The 18,314-nt window shown below is 41.4% G+C and overlaps 2 protein-coding genes across 3 annotated transcripts in view; both read right to left on the bottom strand.

Annotated features, from left to right (window-relative positions):
• Window positions 1-18,314, bottom strand: part of BCO2 (beta-carotene oxygenase 2) — an 82,667-nt gene that overhangs the window by 33,101 nt on the left and 31,252 nt on the right. The window lies entirely within an intron of this gene.
• On the bottom strand, window positions 4,085-8,505 carry TEX12 (testis expressed 12). The gene is made up of 4 exons (XM_078849893.1): window positions 8,446-8,505; window positions 7,271-7,382; window positions 7,120-7,171; window positions 4,085-6,084 (listed from the first exon to the last, which is right to left on the bottom strand). The coding sequence occupies exons 1-4, from the start codon at window positions 8,503-8,505 to the stop codon at window positions 5,940-5,942; spliced, it is 369 nt and encodes a 122-aa protein (XP_078706019.1). The 3' UTR covers window positions 4,085-5,939.

Below are 18,314 nucleotides of genomic sequence, written 5' to 3'. Positions count from 1 at the left end.
TCCTTCCACCTTGATACCTTGCAGTTGCTTGTTTGGATAAGGATATAGAGTCCTGGATGCCAGAAGTTGGGAATAGGTGACAGGGGATGGAACACTTGATGATTACCTGTTCTGTTCATTCTCTCTGAAGCACCTGGCATTGGCCACTGTTGGAAGATAGGATACTGGGCTAGATAGACTTTTGGTCTGACTCAGTATGGCCGTTCTTATGTAATAAACAGCCAAAAAGTATTTTGTTCCATCCTAGAGAGTGAACATATATTGCCACAATCCACATAGGCACATAAATCCAAATCTAAATATAGTTTTCAGTTCCCATTTGTAATTATGCAAAACCCAATATGTAAGAATACTAAGGAATCTTTCAGAACATACGGGTACAGTTCCCTGCACTACTTTAAGTGTTTGTGTTATCACACCTATTAAGTGCTGGCTTGTCCACAGCCCATGAAGGACCCACTACCAGACTCAGAATCTCTTTTCAAGCAGTTTTATTTTTCAAACCCCAGGGTATGTCTACATTGTGTTTTAAAACTTGCAGCAGTGAGTCTCAAAGCCTGGGTCTACTACAGACTCAGTCAAGCTGATTCTAAAAACAGGCGTACAGACTGTAATGGCATACTTGGTGCTATGTGCAACTTCCCTTATTTAGGCTAACCTCAACCATATATGGCAGTACATTAAAGGATCTTATACCCAACACATCCAGTGTATCTCTCTGGGAAGGAAGCTCCGTAGTCAGTCCATATCTGGCACAGGCATCTGACTTGCTAAGTGGCAGCCCTAAAATCTACCGTGTACAAAGTTTACATAACACACACATTTGGGCTCAGGAGCCCACCCACATCCCTGGGCTTCAAAGCCCAAGCTCCACCCAAGCCCAAACACCTACATAGCTGAATTTTTAGTGCCATAGCACAAGCCCCATGAGCCTGAGTCTGTGGACCCGGGCTCTGAAACTCATTGCCACAGATTTTAAAGTGCAACGTAGACGTATCCCAAAACAACAACAGTTCCCCAGCCCACCCTGGGCTACAGCTCCCAGGGAATTTCCCCCTTTGCCTTTCTCAGGCCTTCCTGCTTCACATCTTATTGCACAAAAAGGACTGAGAAAGGCAAAGGGGGAAATTCCCTGGCAGCTGTAGACCATGGTGGGCTGAGTAATTCTTTTGTTGTTTTTGCTTATGCTTGAAAAATAAAACTGCCTGAAAAGAGATGCTGGGTGTGGCAGTGGGTCTGTCATGGGCTGAGACAAGCAAATACCTTATACACCTATTGCTGGGAAAACAGAACCCTGAACACAAAATCAGGTTGCTAAAGGAAGGATTCTGGGAAAACATGTGAGATTCACCACTTAGTAAGCATCCTTATAGAAGATGGAAGACTGAATATTGAAGTCAGCACCAGAACAGCAAGAGCAAAAGACATTCTGGAAGAATAAACATCTGATCAGAAAGCACATAAATTTGGAGACTAAATTCTAACTCTTAAAACTTACATTTGGCCTGTATCAAATTATGGCTGTGAAACATGAACATTCCAACAATCAGTAACAAAGAAACTATAAGCCTTAGAATTATGATCTTATGGAATAATTTTGAAAATATGATGGATAACCACATAATCAATGAAAAGGTATTGGAGATCATTGGAACTCAGTAAATATTATTTAAAGAACTTATGAAAAGAAAGATTTGATTTACAGGGCACACTTTTAAGAAGTTCAGCAGGCAATGCATGTTCATGGGCATTGGAAGGGAAAGTTAATGACGAAGAATATGAGGCAAAAAAAGATCTTTGGATGGATGAAGTGAGCTGTAGCTCACGAAAGCTCACGCTCAAATAAATTTGTTAGTCTCTAAGGTGCCACAAGTACTCCTTTTCTTTTTGTGGTATCCTGGGTAGATCAAAAGGACTATTCATCCATACAAAAATTACCAGAGGATTGTCCAGAATGGGTTCCATGGTTGCTAATCTCCTGTAATTGAGATGCCACAGAAGAAGAAAAAGAGGATGTCACCGCATCCCTTCTCTTCTGCCTCTCCACACCCACTGCCAAAAAGAAAGTTTTAAAATGCAGGCATGAAATCTGGGCCTCTATTGAAGTCAACTGAAAAACTCTCATTTACTTCAGCAGGCCTACTATTTAACCCCAGGCCTATTTGCTATTTTTAAAGTACATTTATATTCTGTTACTGATCTGAGATTTTACACTTTTTTTTTAAAATTTACTAAGGCAGTACAGTTTAAACAGTGGAGGAGAAGCTTAAAGGAAAAGTAATTGCCAGTTAAGCTTTGCTGATTAGATCTGGCAGGTTTAAAACCAATTAATTTTCAGTTCAAACCTCCCTCAGTAAAACTGGAAAGCGGATTGTGGTGGGAAAGGTGCCAGTTGGAGTCCATAGGTAATTCATTCCTCAGTGACAATGTGGAACAGCTTTTAGATTCATTGTAGGTGATAAAAACAGTTTTGTTTGTTTCTTCCCCCAGTAAATCTTGAGATATTTGAGAGAGGCGATTAGTAAAGATCACCATCAGTGTGGACAAGATAATAAAAACAGCAAAATGATACTCTGGTATATCAGAGAAGGGAACTAAAATAATCAGCAAGGAAACTACTGTGCTGTGAACACTACTATCTATATAGAAGTGTGAAGAACACTAACAGGCAGCCACCAGGCACACAGAAGGAGCACACTGATACTTTTAGCCAGTAAGATGGTCACTGCAGATTCTTTTTTCAACTGAGAGAAATTGAAACATGAAGTCAGCCAGTTGGTCAGTTTCTACACTGATGAAAAGACTTTTTATAAAATCAACAGAGAAGGAGAAACCTTTTTCTCTAAGGAAATGTTCTAAAGATTCTGGACATATTATTTTAAAGGATGTTCTATAACAGGGGTGGCCAACCTGTGGCTCCAGAGCCACATGAGACTCCTCAGAAGTTAATATGTGACTCCTTATATAGGCACCAACTCCAGGGCTTGAGCTACAGGCGCCAACTTTCCAATGTGCCGGGGCGGGGGGGCCTCAATGCTCAACCCCTGGCTCTGCCACAAGCCCTGCCCCCACTCCACCCCTTCCTGCGTCCTCCCCTGAGCCTGCCGTGCCCTTGCTCCTCCTCCCCCCTGCCCCAGCCTCCTGCACACCACAAAACAGCTGATCAGGAGGTGTGGGGAGGGCTGCTGGTGGGTGGGAGGCACTGGGAGCAGGGGGGAGGAGGAGCTGATGGGGGGCTGCTGACGTGTTACTGTGGCTCTTTGGCAATGTACATTGGTAAATTCTGGCTCCTTTTCAGGCTCATGTTGGCCACCCCTGTTCTATCAAAAGCTAAAACTTTATAAAATTAGTTGATTTTTTTAAAAATAACCAAGTTGATAATATTCCTTTGGGTAGTTGCCTAAATGTACATAGGGAAGAGATGGATGTTTTGTTCTTCTTTGGAGGAATTTCATCTAACTTTAATTCCATGTATTTGCTACCCAGATATGATGATGATAAGCACTTTAGAAATGCATAAAAGTGACTATTTCAAAGTCAGACAAACTTCATGTCTGCCCATTTAAAAAAAAACAAAAACATGTCATAAGAATTTTTTTTATTTTTGGCAATTCACTTAACTATGCAGTGTATAGTTTACCAATACCAAGTCCAGGTATTGTGGACATGACAAATGACTTTACTTTCAATGTGTCTTTGGACTATAAAGCGCACTCACTAGAACAGAGTCCCAACATATGTAACATCTTCTGCAGATGCTTATACCTTGGGTGACATAGGTTATGAATATTTTACAACTCAGATGCAAAAAGAATACGACATGACTACACAAAAACAAGGATGATTCTTCAAAGATGATCACCTTGCATTTAATTGAACCTTAATGCCTGACTGTGCAATCATACTTATAAGACATGCACTTATATCTATAAATTATAGTCCTATTAAATAGATTTTAGAATTTTGCAAAGCACTTCAAAAGTAATAGTATTGGACAGTGTTCTGTAAAAAAATAATGTTACTGGTAAAGAATTTAACTATGTGATGCAGTGGGTCTTTTGTGAGCTCTAATCTTTACTGATACTATAAATGTTATGACCAACATTTTCAATACTTGCATGCCTCAAGTTAGACACCTAAATCCATAGTTAGGTGCCTAAATAAGTGGCCTGGTTGCCACAGATGTAAGCACTGGCGATGAACTCCCTTTGACTTTAGTGGAAGCTGTGGATGCTTGGCACCAATGAAAGTCTGATTATGTTTATTTAGGTGCTTAAATAAGGATTTAGGTGTCTAAATTCAGAAACAAGAGTGCTGACCTGTCCTTTTTATCGTCATTATACTTTATAAAGTAAACAATTTGGATGGAGTTTTGTGAAACTATAAATAACCACAATTTTTCAAGTTTCCCTTTTTTTAAAGAGTCAAATTCTTAGTCTAAGATAAACATTTTAGAGTAGTAAACAAAAACATTATATTACTTGGTATTATTTCTAAATTAAGATTGATAATATCTTCCAGTGTCTTCACATTTTGATTTTGTCTAAGTTACGGTGGAGTGTATGGCAAGATAAACATACAATCCATAGTAGCGTACATTAAATATTAACATCTTAACAGTGATGTCATCTGTAAGTTTAAGTTTATGAAGTTTATGCCTGCAGCTACCATGAATTTCTACAAATTCTAGTTGTCTTATACATACCTCTCCCATTCTCCCAAGTTAACCTTTTACAGTACCTCTTAATAGCAATGTAATCATTTATTTTAAAAGAAAATAGGTAAAATTGTTAAACTAAAGTAATATTCTTATAAAATGGACAAAAAGTCAGAAGTAGACGAAGGTTCAGATTTTCAAAGATATTTAGGCACCATCCTACAGGACGTTCTAGTGGTTTTCTTTATTACATTAGTCTGGCAAACTGCACAAATGATGTCTTGTACATTTTATGAATCATTGTTTGAACTCAGTCAATAGACAGTGAAGAAAAATTGTTCAAATACTACTTAAGTATTAAGTAAATTGTATATACGCCACACAATACTGACATAGTATGGGGTTAAATTTCAACATATTGCCTGGGGATTTGGCAATGTGACCCAAACTATTGTTAATGTTAACGCTATGATTCATTTAAAATCAATAAAAGAGCTAAAGTGTATTTTCAAATAAATATTGCCAAAAGCTATTTTTACACTCTTCCCGGAATAAGATCCTTGATAGTTCCTCATTCCCACGCTTCCTTCCTCTCTCTATGTTCTGAGACCAAAAAATAATATTTATTCTAGTAAGAATTGTTTGTAGACAGTATAGAAACAAACAATAACAGAAAATCAGTAAGTGGGAAAACAATTTAAAGGCTATTTTCATTTATACTGTTAGCCAAGTTTGATAAGGGATATCACATAAGTTCGGGGGGGAGGGTGGGGAATTTAATCATAACAATGTTTGATAAAATCTTAGATTTTAGTATCAAAATCCTCCCCGCTTCTGTTCTCTTGTGATAGCCCCAAACCCTAGCATCTCAAGCATCCCAAACCTTATTTTGTTCTTCCCATCTCTTCAACATACTCAAGGGAAGGGACTCCAGGGCTCAGCGTAAGCAAGTCAATAAAGATGACAAACTTATGACTTGATTTTTAAAGCGCCTTAAAGGTACGGGTTTTATCATGGAGACCAGTGTTTTGTATCACTAATTACCACGGCACTAATTACTGTCTGTTGTCTTCGTTTTGATTTTTTTTTTGCTATATTTCAATAAAGTATGCTGCTTCCAAAAGTGTTAAAAATTGCTTGTACTGTTAAAGATACAGACAGAAAACTAAATATGTATGAAACCCGGCATCTTCCCTTACAGCGTATGTTCTAGTATACAACACCATACATGACCAATACTCTGTGCCCTACATTTTGGCTTATTTGCCAGACAAAATCAATTTTAGCTTTGCAGGGTGTTTGCAATGACTGTGAACCTGTGTCTCAGACTCTCTCTTTTCTGTTTCAAGTGATTTTCTATGATCTTTGCTTCTTTCAAGATTCCATCAAGCTCTTGTACATAAGAAGCATCCATTGCCGCTCTCTCACTTAATTGGAAAAAAAAACTAACATTAAAATAAATACTTAAAAATATTAACATTCTCAACTACTGCTGATATTTGGAATTTGCTTTCATGCTTTGCTTATAAATCTGTTGTCTCTCAGTCAATGGAATTCATGACTAAGTTAACTCTTCAGTTTCACAGACTAAATAGATTTCAGAGTCCAGCGGTGTTAGTCTGTATCCGCAAAAAGAAAAGGAGGACTTGTGGCACCTTAGAAACTAACTTGTCAGACTAAATAGAGGAGTTTGTTATTTCAGGATTTAGGGTTAATCTTTTCCTTCTGCAGTTTCTTGACATTGCAGACATTCCACCACACCACATGCCACCTTTATGTATCAATCATCTAGGTATTCATATTAGCACTCTTCGGTGTAGTATCCAAGTGCCTTCCATCAGTTTAAAAAATTGCTAAAAATATTTCTGTCTTCCTTTCCTGATGCTAAGCAGGCAGGTTTTTTATTTTGTTTTTTCAATAAAAAGAACTGCGTGTGTTTGTATTGTAGTGTCAGCATGTAGGAAGGCTAGGGCAAAAAGATGGATTTTGTATTTTGTTCTGAGGTTAAGTTTTGTGATCAATCTGGCAATATTCTAATACAGTGGTTCTCAAACTTTTGTACTGGTGACCCCTTTCACATGGCAATCCTCTGCGTGTGACCCCCCTTATAAATTAAAAACACTTTTTAATATATTTAACACCATTATAAATGCAGGAGGCAAAGTGGAGTTTGGGGTGGAGGCTGACAGCTCATGACCACCCATGTAATAACCTCGTGACCCCTGCGGGTTCCCGACCCCAGTTTGAGAACCCCTGCTCTAACACTACTCAGAACTATGAGCGTGCATCAAGGGAAGAATTACACCCATGCAGCTGAAAGCATTAGCCCATCAAACCACATTGCATCCTATCCATGTCTCAAAGTTGGCAAGTAGTTAGACTAAAAATATTCTAAGAAACAAAAATTATCCCAGGTTATTTTAAGTATATAAAAATTGTATAAAAGGTTAAAGCTCACTTGCCTTAAAATGTGGGCATATTTTGACAACAGGTTATTAATTTCCTTGTTCATATCTGTTAATACAAATATTTATTTTATTTCAAAGATGTGAATTGAGTGCTTCATGTCAACATTTATCTGTCTGAGTAATCTGAATATTTTTAATACATCACCATTTAAAACCTTTTCCAGTGCTTCAGGTTTGTAAAGTGACTGTGAGCTTTCAGAAAGAGCCAAGTCTGGTCTTTCCAGGGAGGACAACTGAGGACTTTCTGAAGCTTCATTCTAGTAACAAAACACATGGGAAAAAATGCATGCTAGTACAGGTTCTTAGGAATTTGAAACTTTGCAGTTTGGACCTGCATTTTGGATTTTATTTTAAATTAAGGTTATAATATTGCTGACTTCACATGCAGTTTGTGTTCTTAACCATGTGAGTGTATTATGCCTCCATCCTGAATGTGAACAGGTAATGTGATTATCAGGTTATAATATGGTTCTGCTGTATAGACAAGACCTCATAAACCAGCTAGTCAGTTTTACCTCCCCAGTATCTTGCTAAAGGACACTACAAAGTGCACTGTACCATATGAAAAAAGCAGCAATCTTCTGCTCTGAGCACCAACAGATGAGGCTGTATGGGACAGCTGCACAGATTTCCCCCCAGTGGCAACAGTTTTGAACAGGCCCAGCATATGGCACATGTTAACACACAATGATGCTATGTTAACACACAATGAAATGAAAATACACAAAATGAACCTAACCATACAGACTGGTCTTGTCTTCCTTGAGTACTTGAATAGTTAAAAAAACTAGCATTATCAGAAAGATAATAAAATTTACCATGTTCAAGACAGCACTTGAATTCCTGGCACTATTATTCCAGTCAGAATAAGAGATAGCAATGAAATTTCAAATTCCCACCTGCGAGAAAGCAAGCTGATTTATGGGGATGGATGAAATTAAAGTCTGTTTGCAACACTGAGTTGAGAGATTTGAGTGGTTCAATAGACAACCTGCTTCTATGCAACCTGAAGTTTTGCTTTCAATCAGGATAAGCCCTACAGAGAAGTGCTGCTGTATGTAAGTCAAATTTCGTTTGTTGTGAAAAGCAAAAGCTTTATTTTGTAATCTCCTAATGCACTCAGGAAAACTCTTCTGTAATTTACATGGAGTGAGATGGTGGCCTGAACCCTGTTCCTACTGTTCCTATTGGACAGTTATCCATGGCAGTCTCAGTGAAGAGTGTATCGACTGAATGGGCATTTTAACTGAGCTCCCCTCATCCCTAGAAGGGTTGCCCGTCCATTCCTCTCCCCCACCAAAGTCAAAGAAAACCACTCACCTCCATCTCCTTTCTACGCTTACTTCTATTTTCATCAGCTTTTACTGTGTTACTTGTCATTGTTACCTAACAAAAAGTGTAATGTCACATTTGATGAGTACATATTTTTATCTTGTGTAACAGAAAAACAAAAGACTATAACATGAATTTTCAGCATAATGTGATCTCCATAGATTCCCACTTTATGAAAGGTGAAGCTAAAGCCCCAAGTAAAGCGTGGCAAGAGAAGCACAACTGGATAGAGTAGGAACTGAAGAAACAATATGTCACAATGATCGTCTGCCACAACCTGCCAGTCTACATACAGTAATTCAGACAACATGAGTACAATTCCATACTCAAGCTCAGATGTCGTGAACTACACTGAGATGGACACCATACTGGCTATGGAGCTATTTGTACCAGAACTACCAATGAAAAACATTACTATTTAAAGCATGACATAGTGTGAGAAGGCCATAGAGTGATCCTTTCGGTCAGCACTCAAAGCAGAACTCTCTGGGCTGCAGGGAAGGCAGCCTGATCATGTGGTGAGAGCCAGGGCCCAGAGTTAGGACTCCTGGGCTCTATTCTTGGCTCTGGAAGTGTGGTCCAGGGGTTAGTGCTGGGGGAAACAGACAGACAGGACTCCTGGGTTCTATCTTCAGCGTCACTCACTGTGGAGCCCTTCCCTCTACGTCAAATGGGAATGGCACTCACCCATCCAGCGCACAGGGACCTGTGAGGCTGAACTAGTTAGTGCCAGCCAAGTGTTGTGAGCTCCTTGGACGAAGGGGCAAATGATTATTCACTCCAAGCCGCTTCTGACAAGCCTCTACCTTGACTGTGCGGCCTATGGGCAGTACAGGTGTGAACTGGGGCGTGGTGGGTCCAAACGCCCCCCACCGTCCCATCTCAGAGGGGATTACCCCTCTTTAGGGAAAGCAGTGCCCACCCAGATCCTAATAATCCCCACAAACTCCCTGCCGCACCCCCCTCACACACCCTCCATTTCTACCCCACCACACCCCTGCAGCTCCACTTCCCGGAGGACTTGGTATGCAGCCCCTAGTGACCCCTCCCCATACACCCCAAAGTGCACCTCCAGACATACACCCCGTTCACCCCACAGCTCTACCTCCTATGGGGCTTGATATGCAATAACCACTCAAACCCTAGTAACCCCCCCACACACTCCTTTTACCCTCACAGCTCTGTCTCCTGGGGGGTTTGGTATGCAATGACCACTCAAATCCTAGTGACCCCCCCCACCTATAACCTACCCCCACAGCACTAGGAAGGGGCCTCCCCCGCCCTTGCGCACACCTCCCACCAAGCTGCCCCCTCCCCCGCAAGCTGCACGCGCCCCGCCCTGAGGACGAAGGGGGAAGAAGGCTCGCGCCTGAAGCGGCCGTTAACGGTTCAGCGCGCGGCCGCCGGGGAGGGGGCGCGCCTCACTGGGGAAGGGGGGGGGGTCTGCACTTCGCACTGAAGCTCAGCATCCTCCCCCCCCCCGCACCACCTGCGGGGGAGCCCTGCCTAGTCAGCGGTGGAGTTACCCGCTCCCGCCGCCAGGGGGCAGGCGGGCACTGACCGAGCCCTGGCCGCCGAGTGCGCTGGGCTGGGCGCTCGGGCAAGCGGGGTTCGCGCGGGGGCTCAGCCCCGTCAGTGCGGCAGGGGCTGGGCCCTTGCTGGAAATAAGCGCCCCCGGCTCTGCGGCTGCTGCGGTGGGCGGGTTCCGGCTCGTCCGGGCTACCGCAGAGCCCCGGGCGGGATGACACGCACCCCCCCCCACACACACACCCCGCAAACACACCCCGACAGCCCACAAACCTCACACACACACACAGCTACACTCCACAAACTTCACCCCCCCCACAAACGTCACACACACACACCTACACGCCACAAACCGCACCCCCCCACAAACCTCACACACACCTACACCCCCACCCCCAAACCTCACACAGCTGCACACCCCCACACAATACAACCGCCACATCTGCACACACCCACCACACACTAAGCCCCCCACCTACACCCACAGACCAGTCCCCCACACTACCCCCGACCTACACACAACCCCCCACACCTACACACCCCAACCTCCATATCACAACCCCCACACATTTACCTCCACACAGCTACACCCCCCAAACCCCACACCTATACCCCCATACACACCCCTACACACCACATCACACACTCACCTACACACCACAATCCCCACCACGCTGTCTAGAGTGACTCACAGCTGTGAGTGCCTACGTCAGGGCAGACTGTCAAAAGCAGGGTAGATGCCCCAAACTGGTGGTATGTTCTACAATTAGATTTCACCAGCTCAGTACCAAGTGTGAACTCCCAAAGTACTACACTAGTCTTATAATGCAGTCACAGACAGTCTCCTTAGACATGCCAGTCTATCTTGCTACCCAGGCAAGATGAACTATGTGATAAATTGTCACACCCAAAATCACAAAATATTCCAGGTTATGACTAATCCCAACAGACCAGTAACTCAGGTCAATTTTCATCCTAGATCTCACACCAAAAACAGCGCTGATAGCCAATTCTATAGTAAACTAAAGGTTTATTAGGCTGAGAAAAAGGAATGGGAGTTATTGAGAGGTTAGAGCAGGTAAAAAATGTATGTATAGGTGAGTCACAGTCCATAATTCCAAACAGTAGCAGAGATTTTGTAATCTGCCTGTTTCCCCCAATCTCTCAGGGCTATTTGCATAACTCTTGGGATCTGTCTTCCCATTCAGTTATTCTGCCCTGTTAGAATCCAAATAGCACCGAGATAAAGAATTCTTCCTTGTGTCCATATTTATAGCTTCTTCTCCCAGAAACAAAATGACAGGGTCACTACCCACTGGGCTCTTTCTTTGAGGGCAGAGAGAGAGGAATGCATTTAGTTTTTGATCTCTAGTCACCACACACAATTACCACTTGCCTTCAAATGCACAAGAACTGGCACTTTCATGTTAAAGTTCTTTATTTACATTACGCAAGGTTTCTTTCTTGTTTGATGGGTTATTTTTAGTTATAGGGATCTATATAATGTAAATGTTTGCTATTGCATTCTACCACAATACAGATAAGTGAAAACAATCCATGCAGCATCCCATTCATTTTCATTAAGGTTAAATACCAAAAACATTCTTGTATATTTAACAATCACTCTGATCTATACTAATACACAAGTGAATAATCGTGGCTTCCACCTGTGAGTTTGTCAGTTCTCAGCTCACGCCTAGGCCTTGGCCAGAGCTGGTACTTGGTCTGCCACCATCACACATACACCCTACCACACCCACATTCACACACTCCATACCTACACACACCCACATTCACAAACCCACATACACACTCAACTCCCCTGCACCCACACACAGTGAAGGGCAGTCTGGCACACAGCAGTGACTAACACCTGCCACACAGTGGAGAGAGTTGTTTTGGGCAAGGATGGTCTTATGCAGTGGGCCATAAAATCTTTAATATCCACACAGAGCATCCTGCACCTCTGTTTCCCCTCTGCACTGTCCAAAAGACACACACTAAATGGCACAAGGCTCAATTTCTCTCCATCAGGAAAATAAATAAATAAATAAATAAATAATGGAGAAATGAGGTTAGCCCGGCTGGGAATCAGACCCCTGGTCTGAGGAGATCTAAATATTCCAAACTGATGCTTAGAGCACAGGTTCTTATCCTGGTGGCTACACACCCCCTATAAACAGCCTCCCCTGACACCTACACATCTCTCACACCTACCCACGACAACCCCTCCACACAACCTGCCCCACATACACATGACTGGGTGTCAGAAGGTCACAATCACCTTCTCTTTCTTGATAGCCAGATGGCAAGGAGGTCCCAGAATTTACAGAAGAGGGGTGCTATTAGAGCTATGAATAATATTAGAATTTTTTCCTATTAATATGGGAGACCCACCAGACACTGATTTAATCATAAATTCTTTTATAAGGTCCAAATAGTATTTTATACAATTGCTCTAAACATGCCTGACCGCGTAAAAATAAGCAATACAGTAACAAAGTATTCTTAAGGACAGGTTTCAGAGTAACAGCCGTGTTAGTCTGTATTCGCAAAAAGAAAAGGAGTACTAGTGGCACCTTAGAGACGAACCAATTTATTTGAGCATGAGCTTTCGTGAGCTACAGCTCACTTCATCGGATGCTCAAATAAATTGGTTCGTCTCTAAGGTGCCACAAGTACTCCTTTTCTTTTTGCGACTACAGACTAACACGGCTGCTACTCTGAAACCTCTCCTTACAATGTGTATAACACCCATTTTTTCATGTTCTGTGTGTATATAAATCTCCTCACTGTATTTTCCACTGAACACATCCGATGAAGTGAGCTGTAGCTCACGAAAGCAAAGCTTATACTCAAATAAATTGGTTAGTCTCTAAGGTGCCACTAGTACTCCTTTTTTTAAAAGTATTATTAAGTAGGTAATCAGTATGCTGACAAATAGGCCAGACCTAGGGGAAACTGTCTCATTTTGGTGTGCTCCAGCATGATTAGGTAGGGTCTCACAACGAACCCTCAAATTCATACCTCTTTTTATACCCTTTAACAAATTATGTCATTGACAATTACAGACTTCAGCTAAAAAATAATTGAGACAATTTATCCTCATTTTCAGTCTGAATCCAGATAAGAGTTACAACCTCCTTTTCCCCCAAGGCCTGGCCTTTCATCCTTATTTCTTCTTGCTGATCAACAGTTTTTCCATTGCACCTGGGTTTACACAGACTTTACTGTTAAGATCACACATAATGTGTGTATGTGGAGTAGGAAGGCAGGCTCCTTTTAAGACAGATTCCATTTGTCTTATTTAAAACTACTTGCAGTCACCCCATTGGTTTTTTAGACATTTCTCCGTATCTTATTAGTTATTCGTTGAACCAGACCTCCCTTCTTCATTCCTTCTGGCCTTGTAACTTATTCTTTTCAAGATCTTCTTCTGCTTGCTCATCAGGGCTTTCTTTACAGAGTACATATATGTCCTTAACCAAAATTATGCTAATTCTAATTCTTTAATTTCATATTTATCCTACAGGTTCCAAGATTTAATGTGGGATCCCAGTATGGAAGGCTGAATAGCACTTGAAGCCACCTCTCCATCTGCACACATGTAACCATACATGAAAACAGAAGAGACTGGAGACCTGTTTCAGACACTTTAATTGTGATTAAAACATTCCGAGCATTCTCTGTTCTATTTAGGCTCTTACACCATGTCCCTCTATATCACAAAAGCAATCTTCCTCATGTGGAAACAAGAATGTAGTCAATAACTTGGAGACTGATGAATGGGAAATAGTACTAGTAAGAATATGTAATGATTTCAAGAGAAAGAATTTTAAGTGATACATAGCAGTCTTATTTCACCATAGTTATATGTTGTCATTTCTAAAATTTGATAGTAAATAGAAAATGTAATAAATATAAATAATAAAAAGTGACATCTATTTTATGCATTCATAACAAGTACCTTCACTGGTATCTAAGCCCCATTGTGTGTTGTGGAGACAGAATCTGGATTACAATTGTCTTCTGGAATGTGCAAGAACTTCTGAAAATCATTAATTTCCTATTGCTAGAACATCTTGGGCTGACAATGCAAAGTCAAACTGGAAACCTGGATCAATCTAATCAGATAAATATGGCCATGGATTAATGACATATAATAAATTACAGCATCTCATTCAAAAATTAGACAGCTTTCAAGCCAAATAGTCTTTAACTACACCTCGTTTAAGAAGACAGAAAATGAAATACCATTTTTCTCATGTTGTGCTTAATTTCTCTGGATTATTGTATGCTGTTTTTTTTCAAGAAAATAAATGTATGTTATTAACTAAAAACACAAATACTAAACAGCATTTAAAAGTTATTATTTTCCTAAACCCTAAATTGATACCGTGTAGAAAAGAAAAAACATTAGAACAACCAAAGATACAGCATGAATCAGTTTTGATTTCTCTTGTTTCTTGGAGGAAAAAGTAAAAAATACAGACAAGAAATGAAACTGCTTATAAGACAGAAAAATAACTAAATACTTCCCCAAAATTATGGCCCATATTCAATGTACTGCAACTGTGAACTGTAGTGAAATGATCAGGAATTAGTCAATTGCTCTTATTGGAGAGTTAGTTTTACATTATGAATACTAATGTCTGAGATGGTCCAACAGATGTTGTAATAATTGCCAAAAATTTACCCTAATTATGAGCTCAACTGTGAGAAGACAGTGAAATGTTATAAAGTGTCACAATAACGTATAATAATACATGGGTATGCGAAAAGGTGCAAAAGTGAGACGGAAAGACTGAATTAGTCTAAACAAAAAAGGCCTACAGATATAACTCAAAGACTGTGTTAAGATCATGCCTGGTAACCAAGAAGAGTATGGACCAACATTGATGTGTTAGAAACTGGGTGTAACTGGTGGACGAAATAATGAGATGACGGGCTATTCCAGCCATCACTCCCTTTGGGGGTTCTTAACAGATTTTGGGGAGAAAGCTAGCTACCGCAACGCTGGCTGAGGGGAGGCAAACATCAGATGACCGAAAGACCTGCTTTAATCTCTCCCATCTTAAGAAAAACCCAAACACTTGACCCCACTTATCTCTCCAACTACCTCCCCATCTAACTTTATCAATTAATTGAACACATGGTTTACAATTGCTGTCTGGAATTAATCTCTACCAGTTCCATCCTAGGCCCTCTCCAATCTGCTTCCACCCCTTACGTTCAACTGAAACTGCTCTCACCAAAGTCTCCAATAACCTCTTCTTAGTCAAATCTCCGAACCAGTACTTCATCCTCTTCCCCCAGACCTGTCAGTTACCTTCAACACAGTCATCCATGCTCTTCTTGCAATCTTGTCCGTCCTCTTTTGGTTTCCATGATTCTGTCCTCTCCTGGTCCCCCTCCTACATCTCCAATTGCTCAAGGTGTCCTTTGGAGGAGCCTCCTCATTCCTCCTCCAGCTTGTTGTAGGGATTCCACAGGGCTCTGTCCTTGGTCCCCTTTGCTTCTCCCTCTCCACCTTATCTCTGGGTAATCTCATCCACAAACACAAATTAAACTACCATTTCTATGTGAATCATCCACAGAACTTCCTCTCTACTCCAGAGTTGTCTCCCTCTATCCGAACTATTTGTGTCCTTTTCTCTATCATATCAAACATAAACTACTTGTCTTCACTTGCAAGTCTTTTAATGACCTATCCCCACACTACCTATCATCTTTCACTCAGCATCAGAAAGTCAATTCTCGCCTCTGATTGGCCCAGGATGTCAGCCTCTATTGTCTATTTGTTAAATTTTTGAACAAGCAACTTTGTGCTTTCTCCCATGATGCCCCCCAAGCCTTGGAGAAATTCCCCATAAACTTCCACAAAGATAACTCATTATCCTCCTTCAGATCCCTCCCTAAAACTCTCCTTTACTGTAATGCTTCATGTTCACATGTTTTGGCCTCTAGAATATTTGGCTGATCTCCCCAGCCTTTTCCTAGTCATAGAGTTTAAGGCCAGAAGGGGTCACCAGATCATCTAGTCCAACCTTCTGTACATCACAGGCCACCAACAACAGCCATCCACCCACACAGTATACCCAGCAACCAGAATTAAACCAGACTATTACAGCCCTTAGCAGACTACACTATTGTGTGCCACAGGCAAAGAGAGGACGGACCAAAATGCACCAATCCCCAAGGCCCCTGAAAATAGGCAAGTGAAAACACATCCCCTCAACACAGGTTGTGTAACAAAAGCTCTTTAATCAAGCAATAATTGCCTCCTAACCACAGTATAAGGATATTTGTAAAAAGAACAGGAGTACTTGTGGCACCTTAGAGACTAACAAATTTATTAGAGCATAAGCTTTTGTGAGCTACAGCTCACTTCATCAGATGCATACAGTGGAAAATATATTGGGGAGATTTCATATACACAGAGACCATGAAATCATGAGTGTTACCATACAGACTGTAACAAGAGTGATCAGGAAAGGTGAGCTATTTTTAGCAGGAGAGCGGCAGGGTGGGGGGTGGGGGCGGTGAAGGTTTACCAGAAACCTACTGACTGCTATACTTACCTACATGCCCCCAGCTTTCATCCAGACCACACCACATGATTCATTGTCTACAGCCAAGCTCTGCAATACAACCGCATTTGCTCCAACCCCTCAGACAGAGACAAACACCTACAAGATCTCTATCAAGCATTCTTACAACTACAATACCTACCTGCTGAAGTGAAGAAACAGATTGACAGAGCCAGAAGAGTACCCAGAAGTCACCTACTACAGGACAGGCATAACAAAGAAAATAACAGAATGCCACTAGCCGTCACCTTCAGCCCCCAACTAAAACCTCTCCAACGCATCATCAAGGATCTACAACCTATCCTGAAGGATGACCCATCACTCTCACAGATCTTGGGAGACAGGCCAGTCCTTGCTTACAGACAACCCCCCAACCTGAAGCAAATACTCACCAGCAACCACACACCACACAACAAAAACACTAACCCAGGAACCTATCCTTGCAACAAAGCCTGTTGCCAAACGTGTCCACGTATCCATTCAGGGGACACCATCATAGGGCCTAATCACATCAGCCACACTATCCACGGCAGTTACTCTGAAACCTATCAGAGGCTTGTTCACCTGCACATCTACCAATGTGATACATGCCATCATGTGCCAGCAATGCCCCTCTGCCATGTACATTGGCCAGACTGGACAGTCTCTACGTAAAAGAATAAATGGACACAAATCAGACGTCAAGAATTATAACATTCAAAACCAATCAGAGAACACTTCAATCTCTTTGGTCACTTGATTACAGACCTAAAAGTGGCAATTCTTCAACAAAAAAACTTCAGAAACAGACTCCAATGAGAGACTGCTGAATTGGAATTAATTTGCAAACTGGATACATTTAACTTAGGCTTGAATAAAGACTGGGAATGGATGTGTCATTACACAAAGTAAAACTATTTCCCCTTGTTTATTTCCCCTCCTACTGTTCTTGTAAAGTGCTGGAAATGGCCTACCTTAATTATCAATACAAAAGGTTCCCCCCCACTCCCGCTCTCCTGCTGGTAATAGCTCACCTTTCCTGATCACTCTCATTACAGTAAAAAGAAACGGAGTACTTGTGGCACCTTAGAGACTAACCAATTTATTAGAGCATAAGCTTTCGTGAGCTACAGCTCACTTCATCAGATGCATATCGTGGAAACTGCAGCAGACTTTATATATACAGAGAGAATATGAACCAATACCTCCTCCCACCCCACTGTCCTGTGTATGGTAACACCCATTGTTTCATGTTCTCTGTGTATATAAAGTCCCCCCTTTACATTTTCTACTGTATACATGCGATGAAGTGAGCTGTAGCTCACGAAAACTTATGCTCTAATAAATTTGTTAGTCTCTAAGGTGTCACAAGTACTCCTTTTTACGGATACAGACTAACACGGCTGCTACTCTGAAACCTGTTATAAGGATATTTGTTAGCCTAGTCATAAACCTTGAGTTTGCCAAAGTCAGCGGGTGGACTGGACAGTCACTCCCTGGGTGTTTTGCTATCTGGCATTATAAAAAAGATAGCAAAACATGGGACTATTATTATTCATTATTATTATTATTATTATTTGTATTACAGTAGTGCCAAGATCAGGGCCGCATTGTGCTACATGGTGTACAAACATAAAGACAGTCCCCAAAGGAATGACAAACTAATTAGCATCACATTGTGGGACTGGAAGGTTTTGGGGGATTAGTAATGGGACACAGAAGTTTTTATTTCTTTGTTTTTAGTTTGTATCCAGCCTGGGT

The sequence above is a fragment of the Lepidochelys kempii genome, chromosome 22 (assembly GCF_965140285.1).
Source record: "Lepidochelys kempii isolate rLepKem1 chromosome 22, rLepKem1.hap1, whole genome shotgun sequence".
NCBI classification, from domain to species: Eukaryota; Metazoa; Chordata; order Testudines; family Cheloniidae; genus Lepidochelys; species Lepidochelys kempii.
Note: the sequence above shows the minus strand (reverse complement) of the source record. Positions and strands in the feature narration are given on the sequence as shown.